Source organism: Eumetopias jubatus, unplaced genomic scaffold (assembly GCF_037043125.1).
Source record: "Eumetopias jubatus isolate StellerSeaLion01/CBP00866 unplaced genomic scaffold, mEumJub1_p1.0 scaffold_17, whole genome shotgun sequence".
Classification (NCBI taxonomy): Eukaryota; Metazoa; Chordata; class Mammalia; order Carnivora; family Otariidae; genus Eumetopias; species Eumetopias jubatus.
This window is the reverse complement of record NW_028274823.1, coordinates 18,382,691-18,407,067: the sequence shown is the minus strand read 5'-3', so window position 1 is coordinate 18,407,067 and position 24,377 is coordinate 18,382,691. Positions and strand designations below refer to the sequence as shown.

The 24,377-nt window shown below is 41.0% G+C and overlaps 1 protein-coding gene across 5 annotated transcripts in view; it reads left to right on the top strand.

The window, feature by feature from the left end:
• The window catches only part of VTI1A (vesicle transport through interaction with t-SNAREs 1A), a 363,997-nt gene that overhangs the window by 237,782 nt on the left and 101,838 nt on the right, over positions 1 to 24,377 (top strand). The window contains exons 8-9 of one of the 5 annotated variants that reach the window (XR_015767142.1): positions 10,994 to 11,172; positions 13,147 to 13,254. The exons of 3 other annotated variants lie outside the window; for them this stretch is intronic. Coding sequence is in view for 1 of the 2 variants with exons in the window: in XM_088020106.1 (XP_087876232.1) it covers positions 10,994 to 10,997 (4 nt within the window). In the remaining variant the exon portion in view is untranslated. Of the gene's footprint in view, positions 1 to 10,993; positions 12,046 to 13,146; positions 13,255 to 24,377 lie in introns of those variants that run through there. One more of the 5 variants, XM_088020106.1, reaches the window with a different exon arrangement.

Here is a 24,377-nt window from a genome sequence, read left to right as displayed (position 1 = left end):
TTAACCATTACTCATATTGGCTCTCAACCAACAACAATAAATGAGTCCATAGACAAACAACAGCTATTGTAAAAGTCAGTTTGGGATGAAGGAAATTCCTCCCCTAATCATTCCTGACTGTGCTGCTGTCTGATTATTTGGGTGTTTTGTTTTTGTTTTTGTTTTTTTTTAACATTATAAAGTGGATAAACATAGCAAGAAACAAAAGCCATGGCTATTGTTTGAGAGCAGTTAGTCTATACCACCGCCTTAATGACATTCAGGACTATGAAATGTGCTGCCTGGCTAAATTCTCATGGAAATTTTTTTACATGTAACCTGTGCTCACAATATCTGAATGTAAGAAACACCTAAATTCTGTGACTTTCAGGTCCCAAAGAGTGCTAATGGATACCAAATTAAATTATTTGAAAATAAATTCTACTTCATTGACTGGATCCTAAAGGTCGGTATTAAGGAAACCATATAAACCCTTGAGTTTGGTGAGTTAGAAGGGCGTTTTTCATTATTGTACATTAATAACTCAAGCTATCTTCAGAGCCGGCTTTCAAGATAACTTAAAGGTGCCTGGAATCCTTGAACTAACTTTCCGTGTTAAATTGGTTTGGACCCAGATGCAGAGACTAACAATCATACCATTTAAACACAGAACAAAATCAGCCAGGAATAGCAACCCTTGGATGCCTGACTTGAACATGTAAGCAGGAATTAGTGATTACTTCAAATGGCTGGAAGATCCCAGAGGAAAATTTGGGGGACTCTTCATTCCATTTTGCCCTAAACACAGAATTGTTAGTACAAATACCTGGCAACATCAAAATACAGGTACAGATTTGGAATATATAAAGCCTCAGTTTGGTTTCTTTATATTTTAACTGCATTTCGCTATGTTGAGGTTCAAGATGAAATACTTTCATTTTAATGTCGCATTTGCCAGATTTCCAAACCTCTAAGCACAAAATCCTCAGGCTTCATTTCTTTGCTTGCCGGGAAATCCTGGTAGCACTGAGCCAAAAGTTAGAAGTTATGAAGTGAGATTATACTTGATTGGGAACAAAAAAAGTCCTATGTCCAGAAATGCAGATGTGCACAGCAGTCCTAGGGGAATGTTGGTATTTGATCTCCAAGTCTTAAAGGTTCATGTTCCCAAGGTTAAGAGATGCAGAGAGCCAACTTTTATTTGTAACTAATGCTGAAATTACTCTAGAGATTCAAGAAGTATTACATTACAAATCACTCAGCTTTGGAAGTCCTATAGCTAGTGAGTTACAAATATCACTGTGTGAGAGAAAGGGGCAATAAGTGAAGGACATCATTCATAAACTTAATTTATACTGTTGCAGTGTGATCATGCATATGCTGTGTGAGTGTTTTCGTTCCAGTGAGAAAAGGAAAAGAGAGCATAAGAAGTCCCTGAGTCAAGACCCCAACTAAAAGAACCAGGAAGTAAAGAACCTCCTTGTCTAGGGGAATTGGGGTGGGGATGGGGGCGGAGTGCAGGAGTCAGCTCAGGCTACAATCTCTTCCTTCTTTTTCTATTGTCTAACATCATGAGCTGAGGCAAGTTCCACATTTATTGAGCAAGGAAGGCTCCCATTTAACTAAAAGTGAAAGCTAAAGCCTAGGTATTCACAAAATAATATCCTTGAACAAACAGGGTACCTATGGCCATCTATGTAAAAGATACACATAGAAGACATTTCACCTCAAGGGGGCATCTTTGGTGGAACCAAATCTAATACTAAAATCAAGAATAGTTAGAGGCATTAATGTGTCACACAGCTGCCTTTTTTTTTAACCTTAATAAACCATATTCCTATAACAGGTACTTTCTACTCTGCTATAGCTAATTGGACTTCCCTTTTGGCTAGACCCTTTTTAATTTTTATAATTTTTTTAAGTAAGCTCAATGCCCAATGTAGGGCTTGAACTCACGAACCCCAAGATCATGAATCACATGCTCTACTGACTGAGCCAGCCAGGCACCCCTAGAACTTTTTCGTTTTAAACTAAATGATCTGATATTCTTTTTTTTTTTTTTTTTTTTTTGGACAATAACTTTGTTTCCAACAACAAAGAGAAAAGGGATAAATCTGTCTTGGTTGCAGGAGTAAGCTATTGTAGGTAAAATTTACCTTTTATAACTTTTTCACCAATATCTGGCACTGATGTGCTTGTTTTCATTGTGAGGTTAATCTGTCCTTGCTATGAAATGTTTTCTTTAAGAATTAAATCCATTAGGGACGCCTGGGTGGCTCAGTCGGTTAAGGGTCTGCCTTCAGCTCAGGTCATGATCCCAGGGGTCCTGGGATCGAGTCCTGCATTGGGCTCCTTGCTCAGTGGGGAGTCTGCTTCTCCCTCTGCCTGCCACTGTCCCTGCTTATGCACTCTCTTTCTCTCTCTCTCTCTCTCTCTGATAAATAAAACAATAAAATCCTTTTTTAAAAAAAGAATTAAATCCATTAAATCATCACACTTTGGAAGGGTTTTTAAAGTGATCAGAATGCATGATCTTAAAAAGATGGCCAAAATTTGCAATCTAGTGCATAATATGTAATTAGTGTACAATATATAATTGCAAATGTATGATAGACTTGAAGTGGACACTATAAAAGTAAAATATAGGAAAATGAAATGAAACGTATCATTTACCTCACACTAATAAATTCAAATTCAGGTTGTGGCATTTGAACATTTGCTACTTCACTCATCCTCACTAATGATATTTTTCAGATCTTCGATTTTAATAGATGCACTGTGGAGTGTAGAAATAACCATTATTTAGGTAGCTGAAAAATAGCTTGCCAAAATTGATAATGAAAGTTATTCAAGATGTTCTGTCAAAATCCTTTCCAATTAGTGTTGAGGTCTTGAAGGGCCAGACTTAGCTTTTTATTAATATGTTCAGTTTATTAATGTATTTTTTGATGTATGCATAGTGTGACTATCTAATATGTCTCATGATATTGCATAATTATGGTGTCTTTAATTTGTTGTACCCCAGTCTATTCTTTGGTCTTATTTAAAATTCAGAATTACTTCATAGTTTCATAACTAATAACTCATTAAGAAGCCTTGCAGTGTACCTGAGATTACCTCTGAGGCAATCCATATTTAACAATAAACTAGAGAAATATCCAACTGCTTGACTGTCATTGACCAGTTTAAATATTTAAAGTTATCATTTGACCTTTGTCTAACCACTTATAGAAAATGAAATAAAGATTGTGTATGAACAGAGGGAAAGAAAAGTCCTTTCAAATAGTCTTTTCTCAATGAAGAAACTAGTTGTGCTGTCAGTAATCAAATACTTAGTTTATATATAGATATATATATATGAGACCATGCTGACAGCATATTTTTTAAAGATAAAGGGCCCAGTTTTTCTTTTCCTTTTTTCTTATTTTTCAGTAAGACATAGAAATTTAAGCATGCCATTCTTTAGTGATTAAATTCAGATTCGTTGTGAATTATCATAATAATATATTCCTGTTTTTTTCTATTATATCTTAAAAGATAGCTTTTGGCTTGTTTCTGTCTTCCCATCCAAATGACAGGAAATCAAGACCTTTGTTTCTAATGCCTTGCTTTCTTTGCCCAGAGACGTGAACAGTTAACAATTACAGTGGTTCAACTCCTTGATCGCTGAGGTGTCTCTTACATGTATTATTTCAACTTCGCCTTACCGTCTAATAAGGAGCTAAAGGATGTTACAGTTAGTCCAGCATAATGCTATGGCTATAGAGATGTGATTTAACTAATATTGATTCAGCGTCTACATGATAAAAATAGGTTAGGGGACACCTGGGTGGCTCAGTCAGTTAAGCATCTGACTTGATTTCAGCTCAGGTCATGATCTCAGGGTCGTGGACTCAAGCCCTGCGTTGGGCTCTGCATTCAGCAGGGAGTCTGCTTGAGATTCTCTCTCTCCCTCTGCCCTTCCTGTCTGTGGTCTCTCTCTCTCTCTCTCTCTCTTCCTCTCTCTCTCTCTCAAATAAATAAATCTTTTTAGAAAATAAAAATAGTGTTAGGTTCAGTAGGGATACAAACAAGGGGTGATGCTGAAGACGCCCCATGTGAGATGGTGAGATAATTGGGGCCTATTTTTAGATGCTGTATTGGTTAAGATTCTTAGATTCAGGAGGATAGGATCATCCAGCTGATTTAAGCAGAAAGAGATTTACGAGAGTAGCTTATGGACTCTTTGGGGAAACCAGTGAAGCTTTTTTAGATGCTACACAGCAGCAGCTGGAGCGTCAGCCCAGCCATGAGGCCGGTGCACTGCCGCGGTCCTACACCACACGGTACCCACGATGCAGGAGCTAGACTCCGTAGTCTCTACCAAAGCTGTCCCCAAGAAATCCCCTCCCCTGTGTGCGTGCATGTGGCACACACACACACACACACACACACACACACACACTCTGTCTCACTCACCAGAGGTGCCCGTCTCCTCCCAGTTGCCTCATATGGCTCACATCCACTTTGCAAATTTTGCACCAACATCTGCCTCACAAAACCTGACCCACATCTGGCACCAGTCGCAAGAGAATCTCGAAAATACAGTTACCTTTCTAGACTTTGTGGTCAAAGAGAGCTGCTAAAAGTGATCCACGTCGGTGTGGAATGAGCCATTTGTGCAGTTACCACAGACCTCACCCCCCCAGGGATGCTGTGAATTTGTGATCCCCAAATTGTGTTTCAAGGAACCCTAAAATTTGGCCCACCCACCTAAAGGTTGCCAAGGAGGAGGAAGAGACCAAGCGAACAGGGCTTCCTCCGGAGCAGCCCCACGTTGATCTGGTCACCTGTTGAGTCCGTCTGTAGTTTGTCTAAAAAAAGTTCTCTCATTTTTTGGGTCTTTGTTTCTTTTAAGTTTCAAACCACTGCTAACCTGCATCTCTGCCTCAGCCCTCTCCCTACTACCTTTCATGTTAGACAGATTATAACAAATATAGCCCAGCATTTCTTTCCAGAGCAAATTAGATAGTTAGGGAAAGTGCTGCTAACAGGCCCATTCAGATGAGGGTTTTTTAATGTGAAGGTGCCACCCCCTGAGAATATGCCTTTGAGTTGTTTCAAAGCTTTTCCAACATCTTCTCAGAAAACCTCCGCAGTGGAGGGCTACCCAGTCATCATAGCCATAGGGATGAAGGGACTGGACACAGTTAATTACTCTTCGACTACTTTATTTCATTTAACTTCAAAAACAAAATCAGCAGTAGCAGAAGACAGTGGTTACATAAGGTTAAATTAATCAATGTGCGCTAATTAAATAATGGTGTGCCTATGCCATCGGTGCCTGTTTCAGATGGTGGAGAGCTCGTGGTAAGTCTCCCCTGCTTCGGTCTCGGTACTTTCGGTGTTTCGCCGCGCAGACTAAACTGAAAGGAAACAATCTCTACACGGAGTAGGAGAGAGACAAAGCTGTTACCTCCACCTATATGGGTCTCCAGGAAAAGATCTTGGTTGGAAGCTTTTCTCCTGCAGCTCCTCTCGAACATCTGCCAGCCCGCCGTGTATGGCCACGTAGGGACCACAGCACATCCTCGCGCTCCTGCCACCAACCCACCACTGCCCCATCTTCCATGTGCTTCGTGTATCTCCACCCCAGAAACAGACCGGCAGCCCAACGTGGCTTGAAAGTACTAGAAGCTTTCTTCATGTCCCCAAGGCCGTTTGTCAGGTTGTTCCCACTTGCTTAAAATGGGCTTCAGGCTATTTCATTTTTGTCATATTTTGCATAGTTTTCTTATCCCTTAAAAAAGGTGAGTCTGTTGAACGATTCATAATGTTTAAATTCTTAAAAAAAATTAATTGCATATTTATTGTTGACTATCTTGAAACTTCAGAAAGGTATAGAGAAAAAAAGAAAATTCCCTGTAACCCCATCATCGATTGAACCGTTGTTAACACTTTCATACATATTCTTCCCGCCTTTTTTCTATGCGTATTTTACATAGAAACAATTAAATATTTCACTGGCATTTTAAGTTTTAGAAACCTGCCTGTGATTTACTGTTACTGTGAATAAAAATTTTAAAGTCACTGCCCTAATTTGGTAGATGATATATTTTAACATAAAGAATATAGAATCTGCCAGAATTATTATTCGAGTTTCACCTGTAAGCTGTAAAAGTCTCTTTGGTTCACGAAATTGCCTTGTAGGGCTTTTTCCTACCTCCAGCTATAAGGCATCAGACCAAAATTAGCGGCTGCAGTCATCATAGCATTTTATTAAGTCTATAGTCAACTTTTTCACCCCAAAGAAAGAATTTGTTTCTTTCTTTTCTGTTAGACACTTGTATCCTGATAACATTCAAGAAGTTAAACGTGAAGAGTCATGGCTTCTCTCTCCTGTCAATGGACCCATCCCTCCACTGTGTTAGCCAGATTTATGAAGTATATAATCTCGTATGCAAAACAGAATAAGTCTGTAGTGTATGTCGGGTATGTGGATTAGTATGGGTTTGTTGAAATGCACGATAACCCAGAAACATCTGTGTTTTGAAAAAACACTGGGCTTCCACCGTGCACTGTTGTGGAGTACTTGTAGTTTATATGTGGGCATATTTAGATAAGTGGAGTCACAAGTCTGTGTAAACAAGCTACATTGATTATGAGAGCAAATGTAAGCTTGGGGATATTTGTGTTCCTCAAGTATGGCCCTGTGTGTTCCTCACGTAGGGGACTGCTTTCCTAGAAGTGGTAAAAGTGGAAACCCTCATCTGTAATGTCTCATGCCTTGCCAGCTAACATCATCCCCAAGATCCTTTGTTTTAGTTGTGCTTTTTATTAGAGATATTTCTAAAGGGAGGAGTTCTGCATACTAATAGAAGCATTACATAGTACTTTCAACAGAAGAAGTCACTGACTATTCAAAATAAGAAAAAAATTTCTGATGACATGGCATTTTTCAAATATTTCCACCATTCAGTGATCTGGTTTCTGATGGCCAAATACACCAGTAAATGCTACTCGCCGCACCGATACCAAAAATCATGCTGGACACATATGTATTTTGTAGGCTTTTCCACTTAGTCATCTGCTGTGACCATTTCCCCTTGACATTAATTATTTAACTAAAAGGATGTTTCTTACTGTTCCTTTCATGGGAACGAAGAGAGCAATTCTTCGTGTATGGGTGGAAACCCACAGCTAGTGAGTTTGTGCTGTTCCCATGGTTGCCAGTGGCTTTCTAAACCACCAGCTTGCTGGCCCTCAGATTTCTGTAGTAAGTTTTCTTAGGGATTAGCCTGGGGCGGGGAGGTGATGCGAGGGACCTCTGTTCGTCCCCTTCCTCGCCTCCATCATGTTCCTGACTAGAGCACCTTCTCTCCAGTGCATTTTCCCCTTTACCTCACTCATCTTCCTCCTTTTAAATTCCTGAATATTCTGTCTTCATTCTCTTTAATCAGCAGTTCTTCCCAGTAATTGGTTCCTTTTGGAGGGCCTCCTTTTCTGTCAGCATCTGCTTGCTTTGCTGGCAGATACCTCAATAAAGGGCCAAAAAGTGGGAGCCTGATACTTTCATAGACAAAGAGTTTATGGGTGAAGGTTTCTGCCCTAGTTTCCAGTGCCCTTAACAGTGTCTGTCTTCAGACAGAAGTGTCCCCTCGGTGCCTTGGGCAGACCTCTGTTTTCCAAAACCTGTGTTCTTCGCAGCCACCCGGCCCTCTCCTCACCTGCTTTCCTGCCAAACTGAACTTCCCCCTACTGCCCAGACCTGTTTCAAGCCGTTACCTTGCTCCTACCCTTCCTCCTGTCTGGATATTTACCTTCCGTCTCCCCCATCAAAACCCTACCTGCCTTTCAGAGTCATGTCTCCATGCTCTATCCTCCAAGAAAGGAGATCCCTCCACCAAGAGGGGCTCTACGTTGCCTTGATTGTCCTTCTCCCGTTGGTGTCTCCAGCGTGCCTGTATCTTATTGATGTCAGCATCTGCCCCAACCCCCCTACTCCGTGGCAACCTCCTGGAGAGCAAGGAATATGTCTCTCGTGTTTGACTCTGGAAAGCACTGGACACAGTTCCCTGTACCTCGAAGGTGCTTGTTAATCATTGGCCTATGAGAATTTTTAAACTTCTGATTTGAAACCATTGATTCTCCCCCAGTTAATGTCTTTACATTTTACTTATTTAGTGATCCTGCAGAGTAAGTTTAAAAATTGTGATGGCTTATATAAAAGGACAAAAATGACCTATCTTGGTTATGTCTTTAAGCAATGCCCAAAAAGAAGTTGGTTCCATGTTGAGATTTATGCTGAGCTCATGCTGTTGCTTGTTGATTTTTTTCCCCGACTAGTAACATAACTTGCCTTAGAAGAGTCCTGAGCCTTAGGCCTTCACTCTGATTTCCAGAGTCTTCCTCAGCTTTGTTAGTCAGTCTGCATTGTTGTTCTTTTGTGTGTATGAGCATGGGGACCTTGGCTTTTGGAATAGTATTACATTGCAAATCAAATTCTGCCTCAAAAGAATTTTTCCTCCACAATTTTCTGCATTTCTGAACAGGTTACAAAATGTCACAATTCAGTAGGGCCAATTATTAGGTTTTCATTTAATGGGCAGTTTTAATGTTCTCAGAGAATCTGAATAGTAATAGCATTTTAAACTCCTGCATTCCGTTTAAGGACTCACAACCAGTTCTCTCTTTGAGCACACCTAGTTATATTTCTGGGTATCATTTAAATTCAGGCTCCCAATCTGTAGGAAAATCGGTGAGTTAATGAATAACCTCATTTTTAAAACTTTTCAAATATTTTATCCTAATTATAAGGCATATCTAGTGACATTAATTTGATGAAATCCCAAATCATCAGATTGTGCAGAATAGCCCTTACTAAGGTGTCATTTAGAGCATTTTCAGGTTAACAAATGTACTGTTTTATAGGGCCAGACCATGGCTTTGCTTACTACGAGAAAAACTTTCTACCGTTAAGGTTTGGGATTCATGTCAGTGTAGGTCAAACTTTGTGCATTTTTTTCATAGTTGTGTTTGTTCACCATGTTTTATTTAACCTATTAAATGAAAAGCATTGCTACTACTAATAAAATCACCCCTTACATTTGCATACAAATTCTCATTGGTTAATCACTCCCATGTGCACTGTCCTCAGACTTGGGGAGCCTCACAGTCGCTCTCGGGTCATACGGTGAGTGGAACCAGAGCTGGCCAAGCCCACGCCCAGTGACCTTCCACAGACCACTGATGTGTGTTCATGTAAACCCTTTGAATCCTGGGGGGGGGGGGAGCAAGATGGAGGATAAGCCAACGAAGTGATGACTGTTGAGTCGTCCGCAGCTCCTAGACTGTCCTCTGGGACAACAACAGCAGATGAGTTCTCCAAATGCATTGTAGCTGTGTGTTTGAGAGCTGTAGCTTGAGAGAAACCCCCAGAGCAGGTATCATCTCAGCGTGCCCTATAATCCAGTTGCCTCTGTGTGGTTCTCTGTTTTCATCCTTGTCCCTCTTTATCCTAATCCGTTCTCTATCCAGTCTTCCGCTGCCACATAGTCAGGGAAGTAGAAATCCCTTACAAGCATTGCTCGCTCGATCCTCACGGCCATGCCAAGTAGAAATCTGAAGCCCCTCGCTACTCCCTTCAGTATTTGGACATGGGACCAAATTAGTCCTCGAACCTGGATCTCCTGGTTCTGCTTTTCTGTTCGTGCCCCCTACGCTGCTCTTCCACCTTCGGGTGCATTGCACCTGAGCATGGTCCTCTCTCACCCTCCCTCACCAGCCAGAAAGTTGTAGGTGTCACATGATATTGGGCTGGCCAGTCAGTAACTGGAAATTTATTCTCACATTTCTCCTCTCACTGGACCAGCATAGAAGCAAATCGGAGGCTTCACATGTATTCTTGGCCAAAGCTCATGACTGTGGGGTACAAAAATTAGAGTCTTCCCGGGATTGCTCATCTTCTTAATGATTTCTCTGCTAGACGCACAGTGGGACTCAATTACTACCCGTGGACTAAGTGATATAATCCAGCTGTATTATATAACACATATATACATCACAAACACAAAGACATAGATCAATGACATAAATCCAATTAAATATATAACCCGGAGGGGAAGAAAGGAAAAAGAATAAATGTTGAGGGAAGGGGTGGTGCGAAACTGAGTAGAAAGGCCTTTCCCTTCCCGAAGAAGCTGTGCTGGGCGCAACATGGAACCTGTTAGGGAAAACCTCACCCAGGACAGCCTTGGCCGCCTTGAATTTCCCCTTGTGTTTCACTTTCACTGTGCCCTCCCCCAGACACGAACTGCTTTGCTTCTGTTGCAGATGGAGGCTGGGGCAGGTGCAAGGGATTTTGATGACATAACATCCCATTGCACCGTGTGACGATTTAATGGATTCAGAGCATCAGGATGTGCTCTCCTGTTTGTAAATTCAGGGGACCTGTTGAGCACCTTTAAAATTCAGTGGAGCAAGTGCTGCAGCTACCAGGAGGGGGCCTCTAAAACCAGCCCCAGATGCAAGGGACACATCCCACTGACCTTCCGTCTCCTGTTCCTGATCCAGGACCCCGGTCCTAGCTCTAGGGAGTGTCTTCTCCTGTCTCCGTGTCTACCTGAGACTGCCTGGAGTGGCCCCCACTGCCCATCCCATTCTGCACCCCTTAGATTGGAGGCTGGGCCATGGTCCACATGGATGACTCCTCCCTCCTGCGTGCCTGTCTCCGCCTGACCGCTGTGCTGCGCTCACCGGCCCAGCCGAGTACTAGTCCTCACCTACAAAACCATCAGTTATTACTGAAGCTTCTTAGGAATCTAGAAGCCGGGGCCTTTTACCTCAGTTTCCAAACCAAAGCACCTTGCATATGATTTCTTAATCATCATTATCGTCCTGATTGCTGTTGTCATCTTATCTGCCGTGTATTTTAAGAGCACTTATATGCTAAGTGCTACATAATCGTTATGTAATTTCATTTCGTTTAACCCTCAGAGCAAACCTATAAGGGAGGCATTATTATTTTCTTTTACAGATGAGAAAACTGAGGCTTAGAACAGTTCAGGAACTTGCTCAAAGTCACACATCTATCAAGTCTCAGCTAGACTGCAGCTACTCCTGTCCTTCAGCCTTAAGAGCTCAGCTCTCCTTGCCCGAAACCTGATACCAGCTGGGTTCTCATCATGCAGTCAGCCTCCAAGGAACATAAGTAATGTATGTGGTCGAACTAAAATGTCTGTTTAAAAGTCAGACTGTGCTTCTAGTCATATGTTCCATGTAGATTACCACTGATGTTCTCAGTCAATAACTTGAGAATCAGAGTTTTAAGAAAATGTGGAAGGCTCATGTTTACCAGCTCCTCTCACCTCAGACGGGGCGGGGGGGAAAGTGCCACAGTGGGCCTCAACTACCCCCATATGTGTACCCACGCTGGTGTATGAGATAATTTCCTTAAGGCACATGGAGATTGCTACCCTAAGACTGCAGGGAAAATAGCAAAAGGGCCAGAGAGGTCTTTGGTGCTCTCCAGGTCTTTGTGCCCAGCCCTTTCCTTCCATTCTTCCCTCCCCAGCCCCCTGGGCCCCTCTCGTGTTCCAGATCTCCCCCTGTAACCCCAGCCAGGACAGCCTGTTCCAGAGACATTCCCCAGTGAAAACTCTCAGCCTATGAGACAGTAATCTCTGCTACTGGAAAAAGCAGTGTAAGGAAGGTAAATAACATGAAGATTTAGTCTTGAGGCATAGCTGAGTTTTATAAGAAGAGTAGAAATGGCGACGGGTAATATCATGAACTCTCTAGACCTTTACCTCTGCTTAGACCAGAGCACTGTTTTGCAGGCTGTATTGGATTTCTGTTCAAATAGCCCCCTCACCACTCTGTGCCTTTCCCCCACATCATCTTTCTTCAGAGCACATAGCACATAGACCTGGAATCCTGTCACATACTTGGTGATTTATTGTTGTCTCCCCCTGTGGCGCATAAGCTCCTTGAGAGCAGGAGCCTAGTTCTGCTTGCTGCCATAAACCCAGCATCTGCAAGAAGGCTCAGCACATAGTAGGTGCTTAATAAATATTTATCAAATGAAAAGATCGACCACTTATGCCTCTTCCTTTTACTTGAACCCAGTTTTTCTGAAAAGAACAAATTTAAGAAGCCATCAGACCCATGGTTTTACTGCTATTATTACTTGAGATGAGGTGATATTTTTTTCTTTAAAAAGCCAATTTAAAGTTGATATAAAGAAAACAGTTAAATAAATACTAGTTCAGGTGGTGCTCAGGTGCGGTAGAGTCAAGAAAATGGTATCTGAGTGTCTAGAAAACAGTGATTCAGAAAACACTGATCTAACAAAATCCACCATTATATTAGTGGATATCCTTCATGTGAGTAAAAAATTATAGTGGTCTACACAATTCATCTTGAAATAATTATGAGCCAACCTTTTCAATCTCACATGATGCACATTGTGTTCATGGCTCTTAGAATTATTTTTGGCTTTGGGAGTTATAAGTAATGTGCATAAAATTAAAACCAAAACTTACCCACATTTAGGCCAAATATTTCCCCTTTTAAGCTGTTCCCATAACTTTGAAATCAGGGTTAAACCACAGGCTTATGTTTTCGTATAATAATTTTTTTAATATTTGAGTCCAGTGATACCTGCTGATTTGGCTTGGAGTGATGAGGTAGGCTCAAGAATATTCAAGAGCAAATTGTGCCATATTATTTAAGTTCTCCCTAATCTTACAAAAATGAAATACCACAAATTACTGAATTTTAATATCTCCTGAATCTCTGAGCAAAAAAAGAAGGAAGATAACACTACTGACTAATTTAAACACTAAAAAAGTAAAAGGCAGGAGGTAGGAGAGATAATCCCAAGTGAGCCAAGCTTGCCTACCTATTATTGATTTTTATTAAAATCACAGTTTTATGGCGGGGGGGGACATGCTTTGTGGTGCCAGGTTTGAGGGATCCTCTTTGTTAAAATCTTCATAAATAAAGTTTAAAAATTGAGACTAGTTTCTTTTGGAAGCTTCTTAGTTGGGGGGGCAAGGGAACAATAAATAGGGGTAGAATTATATAGTTAATAAAAATATCATTTTTTATATGCTTGAAAAAACGCATCTCGTGCTCTCCATGTAGACCTCCAGTCAGTGAGCCTGTGTACTTCCTTTTCCCTGCCAGATATTTGTTCCTGGCTGGAAGACATTTTGAGATATTTATTTGATGACACGCACCTGCTGGGTAGATGAAAAGCAACTGCTCCCGAGGATGACCTACTTCAAGGGCACAGTAAGCTTCTGAGGACTTTGGCAGGTTGTCCTTAAATCATTTGAGTGCATCTTGATATCGCCTGTTGAACATATCTAAGACTAGTACATTTCCAGACTCCTTGGAGGCAGAGTCCCTAACCCCAGGGAAGAGGTGTCAGAGGCAATCACAACTCTGTAAAAGTACACTGGGACAGGGAAGACAGACAGCTTTACCAAACCCACCCCACATGTGCAGTGCTGTTCCTGGTGCTCGAGCTGGGCACCTGCCACCATGGAGTGGACCATCTAGAAAGCCAATCTGGTAGGAATACACGTAAGTGTGGTCCAAGGTAAAGAGAGGGGCCCAAGATAGAAAGAAGGTTTGGAGGACAAGGGTCGGAGATGAGGGAAAGTGCCATGAATGAAATTCTGATGAAGTGTTCTCCTGGGAATGGACCAGACAGAGAGAGATTTCCAAATGAGATCAGGGAAGAGCACGGGATGTTTGAAATGCGTAGACACGTTGTCACCAAATGGGCCTTTGAAGCCAACTTATCTTTACCTGTTCATTTCCATTTACAAGCATTTACTGAGTGCCAGCTATTGTGACAAGGCAGGCGTTAGGTGGTAGAGATACAAATGTAAAGAATTTGTATCCCTTTCTCAATATACACAATCTAGTGAGAAAACACACCTAAACAAGAATTTTTATCATAAATTTTAATGTGATGGATACTAGGTATCTATGAGTTGATTAATAATTAATTAATCTACTTTATCTATCTAACAGATTAATTAATCTGTTTAATGTGACAGATGCAATCGTACAATAGATACACAGGAGGAGTTCTTAGCCCTGTTGGACTTCCTGGAGTTGGTGATGCCTGGCCTGAGCTCTGAAGACTTAAGTGGGAGTTAGGCAAACACGAGAAAACAGGGACATGGAGATGTTAAAATAATATCTTGTGCTCAGGAACTACAAACTGTCCAATTTTATTCCAGCACAAAAGGCAAGGCGGGAATCAGTGGTTGTACCAGTGGGTGCCTTAGAGAGGCTGTGTCACTTCCTGCCCACCACTGTCGCGACCACCCCAAGCCAACGTAGTCAGCATAGGAGGACCATGCTTGCCTGTAAATGGAGGTTCGAGGCAAGTTTCTTCACACCCCTTGTGCCCTTCCACTGTATGGAATATCTAGAGCTTCCACTGTGGGGACATTGACCCACCGCAGAGGAGCTCTGAATCATGACTGAATTGGGGCCTTACATGTTGATATACAAGGAGTGTTTCTCCATCACTTTTATCTGCATGTCTAGAGGACATGGTTTGAAAGACTTGGCTTCAAATACGCCCTCTGCATTCAGGTGTCCTTCCCTCCTCTCCCAGTTATCTACAGCCAAAATGTGGTGGCTTAAAACAACAGTCATTATCACTCACAGTTTCTGTGGGTCCGGAAGTGAGGAGCAGCTTGGCTCGGTGTCCTGGGACTCTGGGTCTCTTGTGAAATTGTCTTCAGACAGAGCCTGGAGCTAAAACAGTTGGGAAGAGACAAGAGCCTGGAGCAGCTAGGGACTGGCTGGGCATCTTGCCCTTTCTCTCTTCATTGTCTCAAGGCCTTGCCACACAATCTCTCTGTGTGAGCTAGTTTGGGCTTCCTTACAGCATGGTGGCCTTAGGCTCAGCTGAGCAGGGCCCCAAAGATAAGTTCCAAGAACAAGACTGGCAGAAGCTGCATAGCCTTTTCTAACACAGCCTAGGAAGTCATACGGCGTCACCCCTGTGGCATTCTCTTCATTAAGACAGTCACAAGGGCCCACCAAGTTTCAGTGGGGTGACACATAGACTCCATCTCTCGATGTGGGGATGGCAAGGTTGTAGAAAACCAGTGGGATGGGAAATACTGTTGTGGCCAATTTTAGAAAATAGGATGTGTGACACACCCTTCAGGAATATTTCCCTCTATTCACATAATCCTTTACCTGAATATTAATTCACCCATTGTCGTGTTTCCTGCAACCTTTCTTGCTTTCTTACCACACCAAAATCTAAAGCTGCGGTGCACAGGCACAAACCAAAAAACTTCCATTTCCTGAATGAGAGTCAATCCTCCTGGCGTGCAAGTGTTCCTCACAAGATGGTAACACTTTATAAGCTTATATCTTGTTGCCCCATCTTCAGAGAAGCTGTACTTCAACCAGGTGCTGTTACAGCCAAATATGGCTCCAATCTTTAACTTAGGTGCCTCTTTTCATCTAACCAAAGCAGACTAGAGACTCACTAGTCAATGATTTGAAATCTCTCCTTTCATTTGCCATGCACTTGGACGATTGATGGTGCTCTCATAACAAGTTTAGTTGGTGGCATCTATCTTGTGGAGTACTGCATATTTCAGGGAGTGAAAAAAGAAAAAAGTAAAAAAAGAAAAAAAAAAAAAACGGCCCAGACTTTGGGCTCAAGGAACTTTAAAAATGGAACCATTAGCATGTTCTTGGTAGGAAATCTTCTGATGTAAAGTTAAACTATTGATGTAAATTTTACATTTTTAAATAAGTACTGTTACAAGTGTGCTGTCTTTAATGAGGGCTTTAATTCCACTTTTTACACATATACAGTGAACAGAAGTTGAGTTCTTCAAATATTTCCTGTTAAAAATGTATGATACATAAGCACCGGATTGGAGGGTTTTTTTCGCTCTTGGATAACCTAGAAAAAAACATAGCTCTATTTTAAAATCCCTTCCAGTTCAAGAGTTATCCAAGCAAATAGTGTTGACCAGGTGTTGAATGCACCACTAATAATAATAATACTACCCTTTCATAAAGCTGAGTAATCAGGAATAATGCTGAAAATAAGAAGACAGTCATTTATTTACTCTATTTGGCATTGTTAGTACTAATAATGCATTTCAACACAGTGGAACTGCTAGATAATGCCTATGTGACTTTTATGCAGTGCATTGTTATTTAAATGAACAGTCGACTGCACTGTAATGAAGAAATGCATGCTTTTCCCAACTCAGTTATCAACCAGGATTCTAGGAAAATGAGAATTTGTGTCTGCCTTCATTCATGGAGCAAACTGGAGGTCACTGTTTTCAATATGAACCTTTTTTTAGCTTTTCAACAGTGAATAATTAGGAGCCGCTGCTTCTGAAATTACCTGTATTCACTGTAGAGAAGGAAAGACTTTTATCTTCCATGATGAAATACATTTTCTCATTCAAACTTTGTCATTCTTTTTTTAAATGGCATTTTACACCGCTGAGTCAATCCTAGGTAGTAAAATAAAAGAAATATATTTTTTGTGCCACAATAGCCTTGTTTATTCAATTTACTTCCTTAAATTTCAGCTCCTCCTTGAAAAATGATCCAAATGCAAAAATGGGTTTCAAGCCGTTGAACATATAAAGCAATTATCCACATAGAATACTTTACACAAACACACATGTTCCTTGCACTTTGATTTAAATTGAGTTGATTCCTGATCCTTGTAATTTAATGATTATGGGCTTCTATTGAGTTTTTGAACAGCTTTATTGAGATATAATTTACATATCCTACAATTCACCCATCTAAAGTGTACAGTTCGGTGGCTTTTAGTGTATTCACTGAGTCATGCAACCATCACCACACTCAATTTTAGAACATTTTCATCACCCCAAAAAGAAATCTGGTATCCATTAACAATCACTCTCTGTTCCCCACTCCTGGCCCCTGACAACCACTAATCTACTTTCTGTCTCTATGGATTTGGCTACTCTGGGCATTTCATATAATTGGAATCCTACAAAATGCGGTCTTCTGTGTCTGGCTTCTTTCACTGAGCATAAGGTTTTCAAAGTTCATCCATGTTATAGCGTGCATCGGTACTTTGTATCTTTTTATTGCCGACTAATATTCCATTGTGTGAATATACAAATTTTATTTATCCACATAGCAACTGATAGACATTATGAATTATGCTGTGATGAGCCTTCACATCCAGGTTTTTTGTGTGGACATGTGTTTTCATTCCTCCTGGCTGTAGACCTAGAAGTAGAATGGCTGGGTCATAGGCTCAATCTGCGTTAACATTTTGAAGAACTGCCAAACTGTCTTCTAAAGTAGCTGGACTGTTTGTTATTCCCACCAGCCATGTGCAAGGGCTCCAATTTCTTCACACCCTCTCCAGCACCACTTGTTGGTTGCCTCTCTTCTTGATTACAGTTATCCCGGGGAGGGGGGGCGGGGTGAGGAACTCTCTCATTGTGGGTTTGATTTGCATTTCCCTAGTGGCTAAGATCTCAAGCATCTTTTTAGGTGCTTATTCGCCCTTTGTGTGTCTTCTTTGGAGAAATAATCTGTTTCTATTGAGTTGTACGGTACCTCACCTCAGGAATGTGGCTAGCAGAACTAAGTGGGAAACAAATCTATCTTTCTAAAGGGAGTTAGTTTTCAAACAGATTTGCAAATTGAAGACATTGCTTTTACATTGGAAGTATTTTTGGATTGTGGAATAACCGAATTGATCTCAGGAATCAGTTGACTTCTGAAACTTGTTTCAGTTCGATTTGCAGTAAAGATATTGGTGGTCCCAGACCATACCTAGAAAAGGGCTTAAAGATCAGCTTGTCCTGTAAATTGGTTTTACAAATTAGGAACTCTATCCAGATGGGATCCAGATAACCGAGTATCCCTGTTTACTTTAGAGAGACTATAATACACTTTTCGAATTGTTTCTCACTGATTTGGGAAAAAAAAAAAAAAGGCAATGGTATAATCCTCTGAAATTAGAATCAACGGCATTTATTGTTGCATACTCAACACATTTTGTTTGATTTTATCCTAAGGGTGGTACTTGTTAGACTGATATTATCATCCTCCCCTTTTATGTGTGGGAAACAGGGTAACTGATTTGTTCAGCGGCATCTGGCCAGTAAATGGCAGATTCTAACCCAGACCTTCTGATCTCAAGTCCAGAGTTCTCTTTGTTTCCTCTGGTCTGCCAGACGACTGAAAGCGTCAGCACATTGTGACCCTTGTCATCTTGGAGGACTTTAATTTCTCATCACTAAATCATTGACACAAGTAGCAGATAGGTGGCATCATGGAGCACTCGTTCGCCATCATTAATAGAGTTCTTTAGCAAATCCAATATATGTAACTTTAGAAACAGAATATATGTTTCAAATGACAGAAGAATTGTTCAGGTATAAAAATATAATGCTTAAAGTATCTATCAATATGATAACGTACTTGGAGAGTAGTTTTCAGTTACAAAGCATTTCACTTAGACTTTTAATTGGATGCTTACAGTTATGCAAGACAAGTTTTTCACTGTCTTTGTTTTTATGTATTTGTCCTACTCACAATGGGCCTAAGGCCTGAAGTGCTTCATTTACTAAAATATAAAGTCTGAGGCAGACTACCATCTCATATCCCAGAGTCTTGGCTCCTATGTAGTCCTGTGTTCCCTCCAGTGTACCATGCTCTGCCATAATGATGTGCTGAAGGACACTCGTTTGAAAGAAAAAGAGACTTTATACCATTATTCCGGACAACAACAGGGCTATGAACAAGTAGAAGTTATAGGGAGGCAGTTTGGAGCCCACATAAAGAAGACTTGATCTGCCCAACAATGCAATGTGTTGTCTTGTGAAGGAGTGAGGTCTCTTGTCATTGAACTGTTCAAGCTAGAGCCGGATGACCATCTGGGAGAATGCTCTAGAAAGGATTTCTGCACTGGGGTGTGTGTGTGTATGTGTGTTAGTGGTGCCAAGAGAAATTAGGTGGCCTTTAAGGTCCCTTTCAACTATGAGATTGTGGATCTTTGTTTTTAGTCAAGAGAGTAAGCTGGCTTAAGGATGTTCTGTATCCTCATTGAAAAAAGAGACTTTTGCTCTGATAAACTCTCATCCTGGACATTGAAGGTGCCAAGTTTTCTGTTTAAGAGAGAGACACCAAATTAATTAACCTAAATTACTGGTTTCCAAGTAGAACAGCAGTTCCATCTATATTTGTAGACACTGTGTACAACAAATTTCCATATTGAAGTAAGTTTGAATAAGAGCCTTTAATACACCATTGTCCTTTTCGACAACTGAAGAGGGAGGAGAAGGTATGCAGCAGTGCCAAATGTACTTTTTTACTTTTGCAAAGCGCTTCGGGCCTCACCCACTGGTTCTCTGCTCTGGTTGCACATGAGAATCACCTGGAGAACTTTTTAAAAATACAGATGACCAGGACCCACGTGGGACCGAATGAACACGAATCTCTAGGGGTGTTCCCAGCATCAATATTTCTTAACAGCTCTCCAGGCCATTCTTACATGGAACTAAAGTTAAGAAGAACTAATCTAGTCTGAGCGTGAGCTCAGGCAAAATCTGGACATTTGCTTTTGCAAATCAGGTCACCGTTTAGACTGCAGATTGTTAACTCAGAGCTGATGTTCCTAAGTATGTAAGAAGCAGTATCTCACTATGGGTCACATCACTGCTCTTGAGCCAGACAGTCTGTCTCTGTCCCCTTACTGGTCCTGTGACTTCAAACAAGCTATTTTTAATCTCTCTGTGCCTCTGGTTTTTAATGTGTAAGTGGAGGTAATAATAGTACTTATGAGGTAAAGGCTAAGGTAAGGACCCAAAAGAAAATAAAAACTCTCCATGTTTGATGTTACAATCATCGTCCTCATCATTGTTGTGTTGTCAGAAGTAGTAGGAGTGGCAGGCAGTGCAGGAGTGCTGTAGGGATACGGGCTGAGTACCCACTGAAGAAATGGTTCACTCTGTACAGGGCTTCAAACAGGACTTGACCTTCCCTATAAACTAAGGACTCTTTGCTGCACCATTAACAATGTGCTTTCTCAGATTCAGAACTTCCCAGTGAAGTACAGAGGGTCCCCAACTCATGATGGTTCGGCTTAGATTTTTCAATTTCATGATGGTGCAACAGCAATACGCATTCAGTAGAAACCATACTTTGAATTCTGAATTGTGATCTTCTCTCAGGCCAGCGATACACCATAGGATACTCTTTCAGGATGCTGCAATTTTATTCTTCACTCTCAGTTCAGTAGTCAATAAGTCTATTGAAATGAAATATTCAACATATTATTTATATGAAATATTGAAATATTCAACATATTATTTATACTTTATTATAAAATGGGCTTTGTATTAGATGATTTTGACCAACTATAGGCTAATATCAGAGTTCTAGCACATTTAAGATAGACTAAGCTAAGCTATGAGGTTTGGTAGGTTAGGTGTGATAAATGCTTTTTTGACTTACAATATTTTCAACTTACAAAGGGTTTATTGGGATGTAACCCCATTGCAAGTCAAGGGTGAGCTGTAGAATGTTTTGTGTCAGGTTTTCTGCAGGAAGCTGAGGCTTAAACCAAATAAGCTCCTGCAGTTCTTTCCACCTCTTAATTCTGTATTAAGAATGGACTTTACCTGCCCAGGGGCCTCACTGAAGGGTCATGCTGAGTTTCTGTTGGATAACGGAGACCAGCATGCACTATATATATATTGTATATGGGTATATATATCAGATTGACCTCCTGAATCCTCAGGACAGTCTCAATTTCAAGTGGTCTGCCCTCCTGAATGATTGGATCTGTGGTTCATAAAGCATGGCTGCTACTGAATAGGAAGTAAGGGCTTCGTAGACTGGTGTCCTGGCCTAATGGTGCAAAAAATAAACACAATTTGAATATGTGGGATGACCCCAGAGAAAAATTAAAGAGCACAATCAGCCATAGTTTCTTTTTCATTTTCAGGTGATAAAGGAGTAATTTGAGCTAGCTCTAGTCACCAAGGGTACAGTAGCAAGAGTCCCTGACTCTCTGGATCTAGGACAAGTGTGGACGTTGTATGGATATTACAGGTTCTTTAGCACACAGCCTCCAAATGCAATTGTGGAAATTGGTGGACTATTCCTAGAAGGAGCTCAAAGGACTCTAAAGCTGAATAACATCTTTGTCTCAAGAACTTATATGAGAAACTGGGTTTTTTTCCCCCTTTTCTCCTACAAGCATTTTGTGGCTCACCATTGCAGACACTGCATATCTTTGTATCCCACACAGTCCCCATGTTAATAGTTGTTTGCTAGTTGTGGTCATTTAATTGAAAAAAGCTGGCGTGGAGATATTACAGGTCCCAGTAGGTCATTTGTGTATCAAGTTTGGTATTACTGCCTTTGACCAAACTCCTTCCAAGTCCAAATTTATTACAATTCTGTAAATGCATTAATAATATATAAGAGGATAGACAGAGGGCTGAAGAAAAGGTGTGTGTGGCCTTTAAATATGCCAATCGTCTGCAATTCTGAGGGTTGCTTGCCATCGCCTGTTGCCAGGAGTGCATTATAGAATTTCAGATGGCATGTTCTGTTGGTACTTGCTTTAGATTTGCTCTGGGGCTGAGGTTAAAGAGGACACTACACTGTGGCTGGGATCCTCTTACTTGCCTCTTCCAGAGTAGATCCTGGACACCTCCTTCCTTCCCACCAATCAGAAAGCTGCCCCAGCCTCTGTTGAGGATTGTGGATTCAGCACACTTGCTGTGTCCCCATGAGTTCCCATGCACCTAGTAACCCTGCCCCACAGAGACCAATGAGACTGAACTCCCTCATGTGACCTGTGCTCACCCTCCCACAGACCCCGGGGCAGGGCAAGTATGGGCCTGAATTCAAAGACTCAATAGATAAGGGTTGTGTTTTTCTTCAGCTTTCCTGTCTTTATTTTCTGAGAATCTGTTTAAAAAAAAACTTTCATTACAGAAGTTTACTCCCTCACACATGTGCGCATGCACACACACACAACCTGAGAAAGAATATAGTGCCCTGAAGCCCATGTTCCCCAACACCCAGCTTTTATAGAGTCATTCTTGTTTTCTTTTCTGTTGTGCTTTTTTTAAGCAAGTCCCAGATATCTGATTTTACCTGTAAATATTTCAGTTTGTTATCTCCAGCATATATAGCATGACTTTTTAAAAAACCTAACCACACTACTCTTACCACACCTACCAGACTTATTAATAATTTATTAATAATAATAATAATAGTAATCCATCCAAGTTCAGTTTCCCCTAATTGTTTCACAGATGTCCCCAAACAATTAGGCAGTTTAAATCAGGGTCGTATCAAGGTGCACCTGTTGCGTTTGGCTGATCCATTCTTAAGTGTCTTTTGATCTATTATAGAGCCTCCTCTAGTTTTTACTGTATTTATTTGTTGAAGAAAATCAGATCATTGTCCTGTAAAATTTTCCATATTATATATCTGGCCTCTGCATCTTCCTTGTGCTGTTCAGCATGTTCCTCTCTTCTCCATAGTTCCTGGAAATTAGTCATTAGTTTAAAAACTTAATGAGATTCAGGATACCTGTGTGGCATCACATCAGGAGGCCCAGAACAACTTGTATTGATGTCAAGATTAATCAGTGGGTTCAGGTATGGTCAGCCCGATTCATCCATTATGAAATTCTCTTTTGACCTATTAGCAAAATAGTTTTAGCAACCACTGAAAGCACTTCAGGCATCCCTTAGGGGTTATAAATAGTGATTTTCAATTCTATCATTCTTTCTGCATTTATTAGCTATTTTTCCATATAGAAGAACTTATCATTATCAACTTTTTTGTTATTCTGAAATACAGTTCATACAAGAAAAGCAGCATAAATGCTTCTTTCCATTTACTTATCAATTTTCAAAACACTGAATTGCACCAGCAGCCTCCAAAAGTGACCAATGAGGCTTGTTTGTCATTGAATATGATTATAAACACTTGGGGTTTTATCTCTTTTATATGCATCAGTCCATTGTAGTCATTGTACTTTTTGATGCTCAAATGTCCCATCTTGGAGCATTGGGAGCCCCTTCTAGTTGCCCCTGGTCATGTTTTAATATCATTCCGCTGGTCTTCTTTTCTGGCAGAATAAGATATGGTGAGTTCCTGGCCGAAACATGGAATCAGCTATTTCTACAAGGAATCTTGGTTCCTTTCCATGGGAAGTAGTATGTAAAGACCATGGTCTGGTCACTAGGGGTAGATTCCCTCTTAAAACGTAATGGTGACTTCATCCTCCTGGTTATCTCCTTGTTCCTGCCCTCTGTGGGCCTCTGGTTCCACCTGGACCCTCCCTGTGCCATCACTGGGAACAGCCAGTGCACACCTCTCCTCCAACCAGACTCTACCGCCTCTCTCTATGCTTTCATCTCTCCCTTCTAAGTTGGATGCCTTACTTGCCTCCAAGCTTCAAAGACACTATTTTGGGGGATACTTCCATAATGCTGAAGAATAGTGATACCCTTTTTTTTTAACAGACTATTCTTAATTATTTTTTTCAAGAGAGTTAACCTCCGGTCACTACCCAAGTCTTCGACAGACAAATCCATAACCCAGAACAACAGTGTTCTGAAACACCAGGGAAATGGTCAGCCCACTCACCAGAGCTGGGGAAGCTTCATAAAACCAACAGTCCCCTCAGGTGTGTGTGTTTTCCAGGGAAGCATAGATGGTTGCATGTTGAAATTTGTAACTAGGGTTGCCAGGTGATGAAAAAGCATTGAGGCATTAGTTTCTCTTAACCATTTCTAGGCTATATACCCATTTGAACATCCAATGAAAACTATGGGCTTTCTAGAAAAAGATACATAGACACAAAATTCGGCGATTTCACTGGTTTTGAGGAATTCAAATTATCCTGAAGTTAAATTTGTTTTCACAGACTAGGTTCTGATTTGCATTGGCTTGTTGGAAGCACCAGGATTTGGAGGTGGGTCAGACGTCTGGGCGAGAAGACACATAGCTAGAACCAGGGTGGCAGCTTTAAATTGCTCCAGTGAACATGATTCATCCTTTCGTCTAGAACTGCTTCTCATGCCGGTCCATGAACTATTTGGTGTCAGTCCATGACATCATAAGCACAGAAACTGAGAGTAAGCATTTAAAAATATTTATAGCAGGGGTGCCTGGGTGGCTCAGTCAGTTAAGCATCCGACTATTGGATTCAGCTCAGATCCTGATCTCATGACTCATGAGATCAAGCCCCACGTCATGCTCCCTGCTCAGTGGGAGTCTGCTTGGACCTTCTCTCCCTCTGCCCCTTCCCCGACTCACACTCACACACTCTCTCTCTCAAATAAATAAATAAGTGACTAAGTCTTTAAAAATAAATAAAT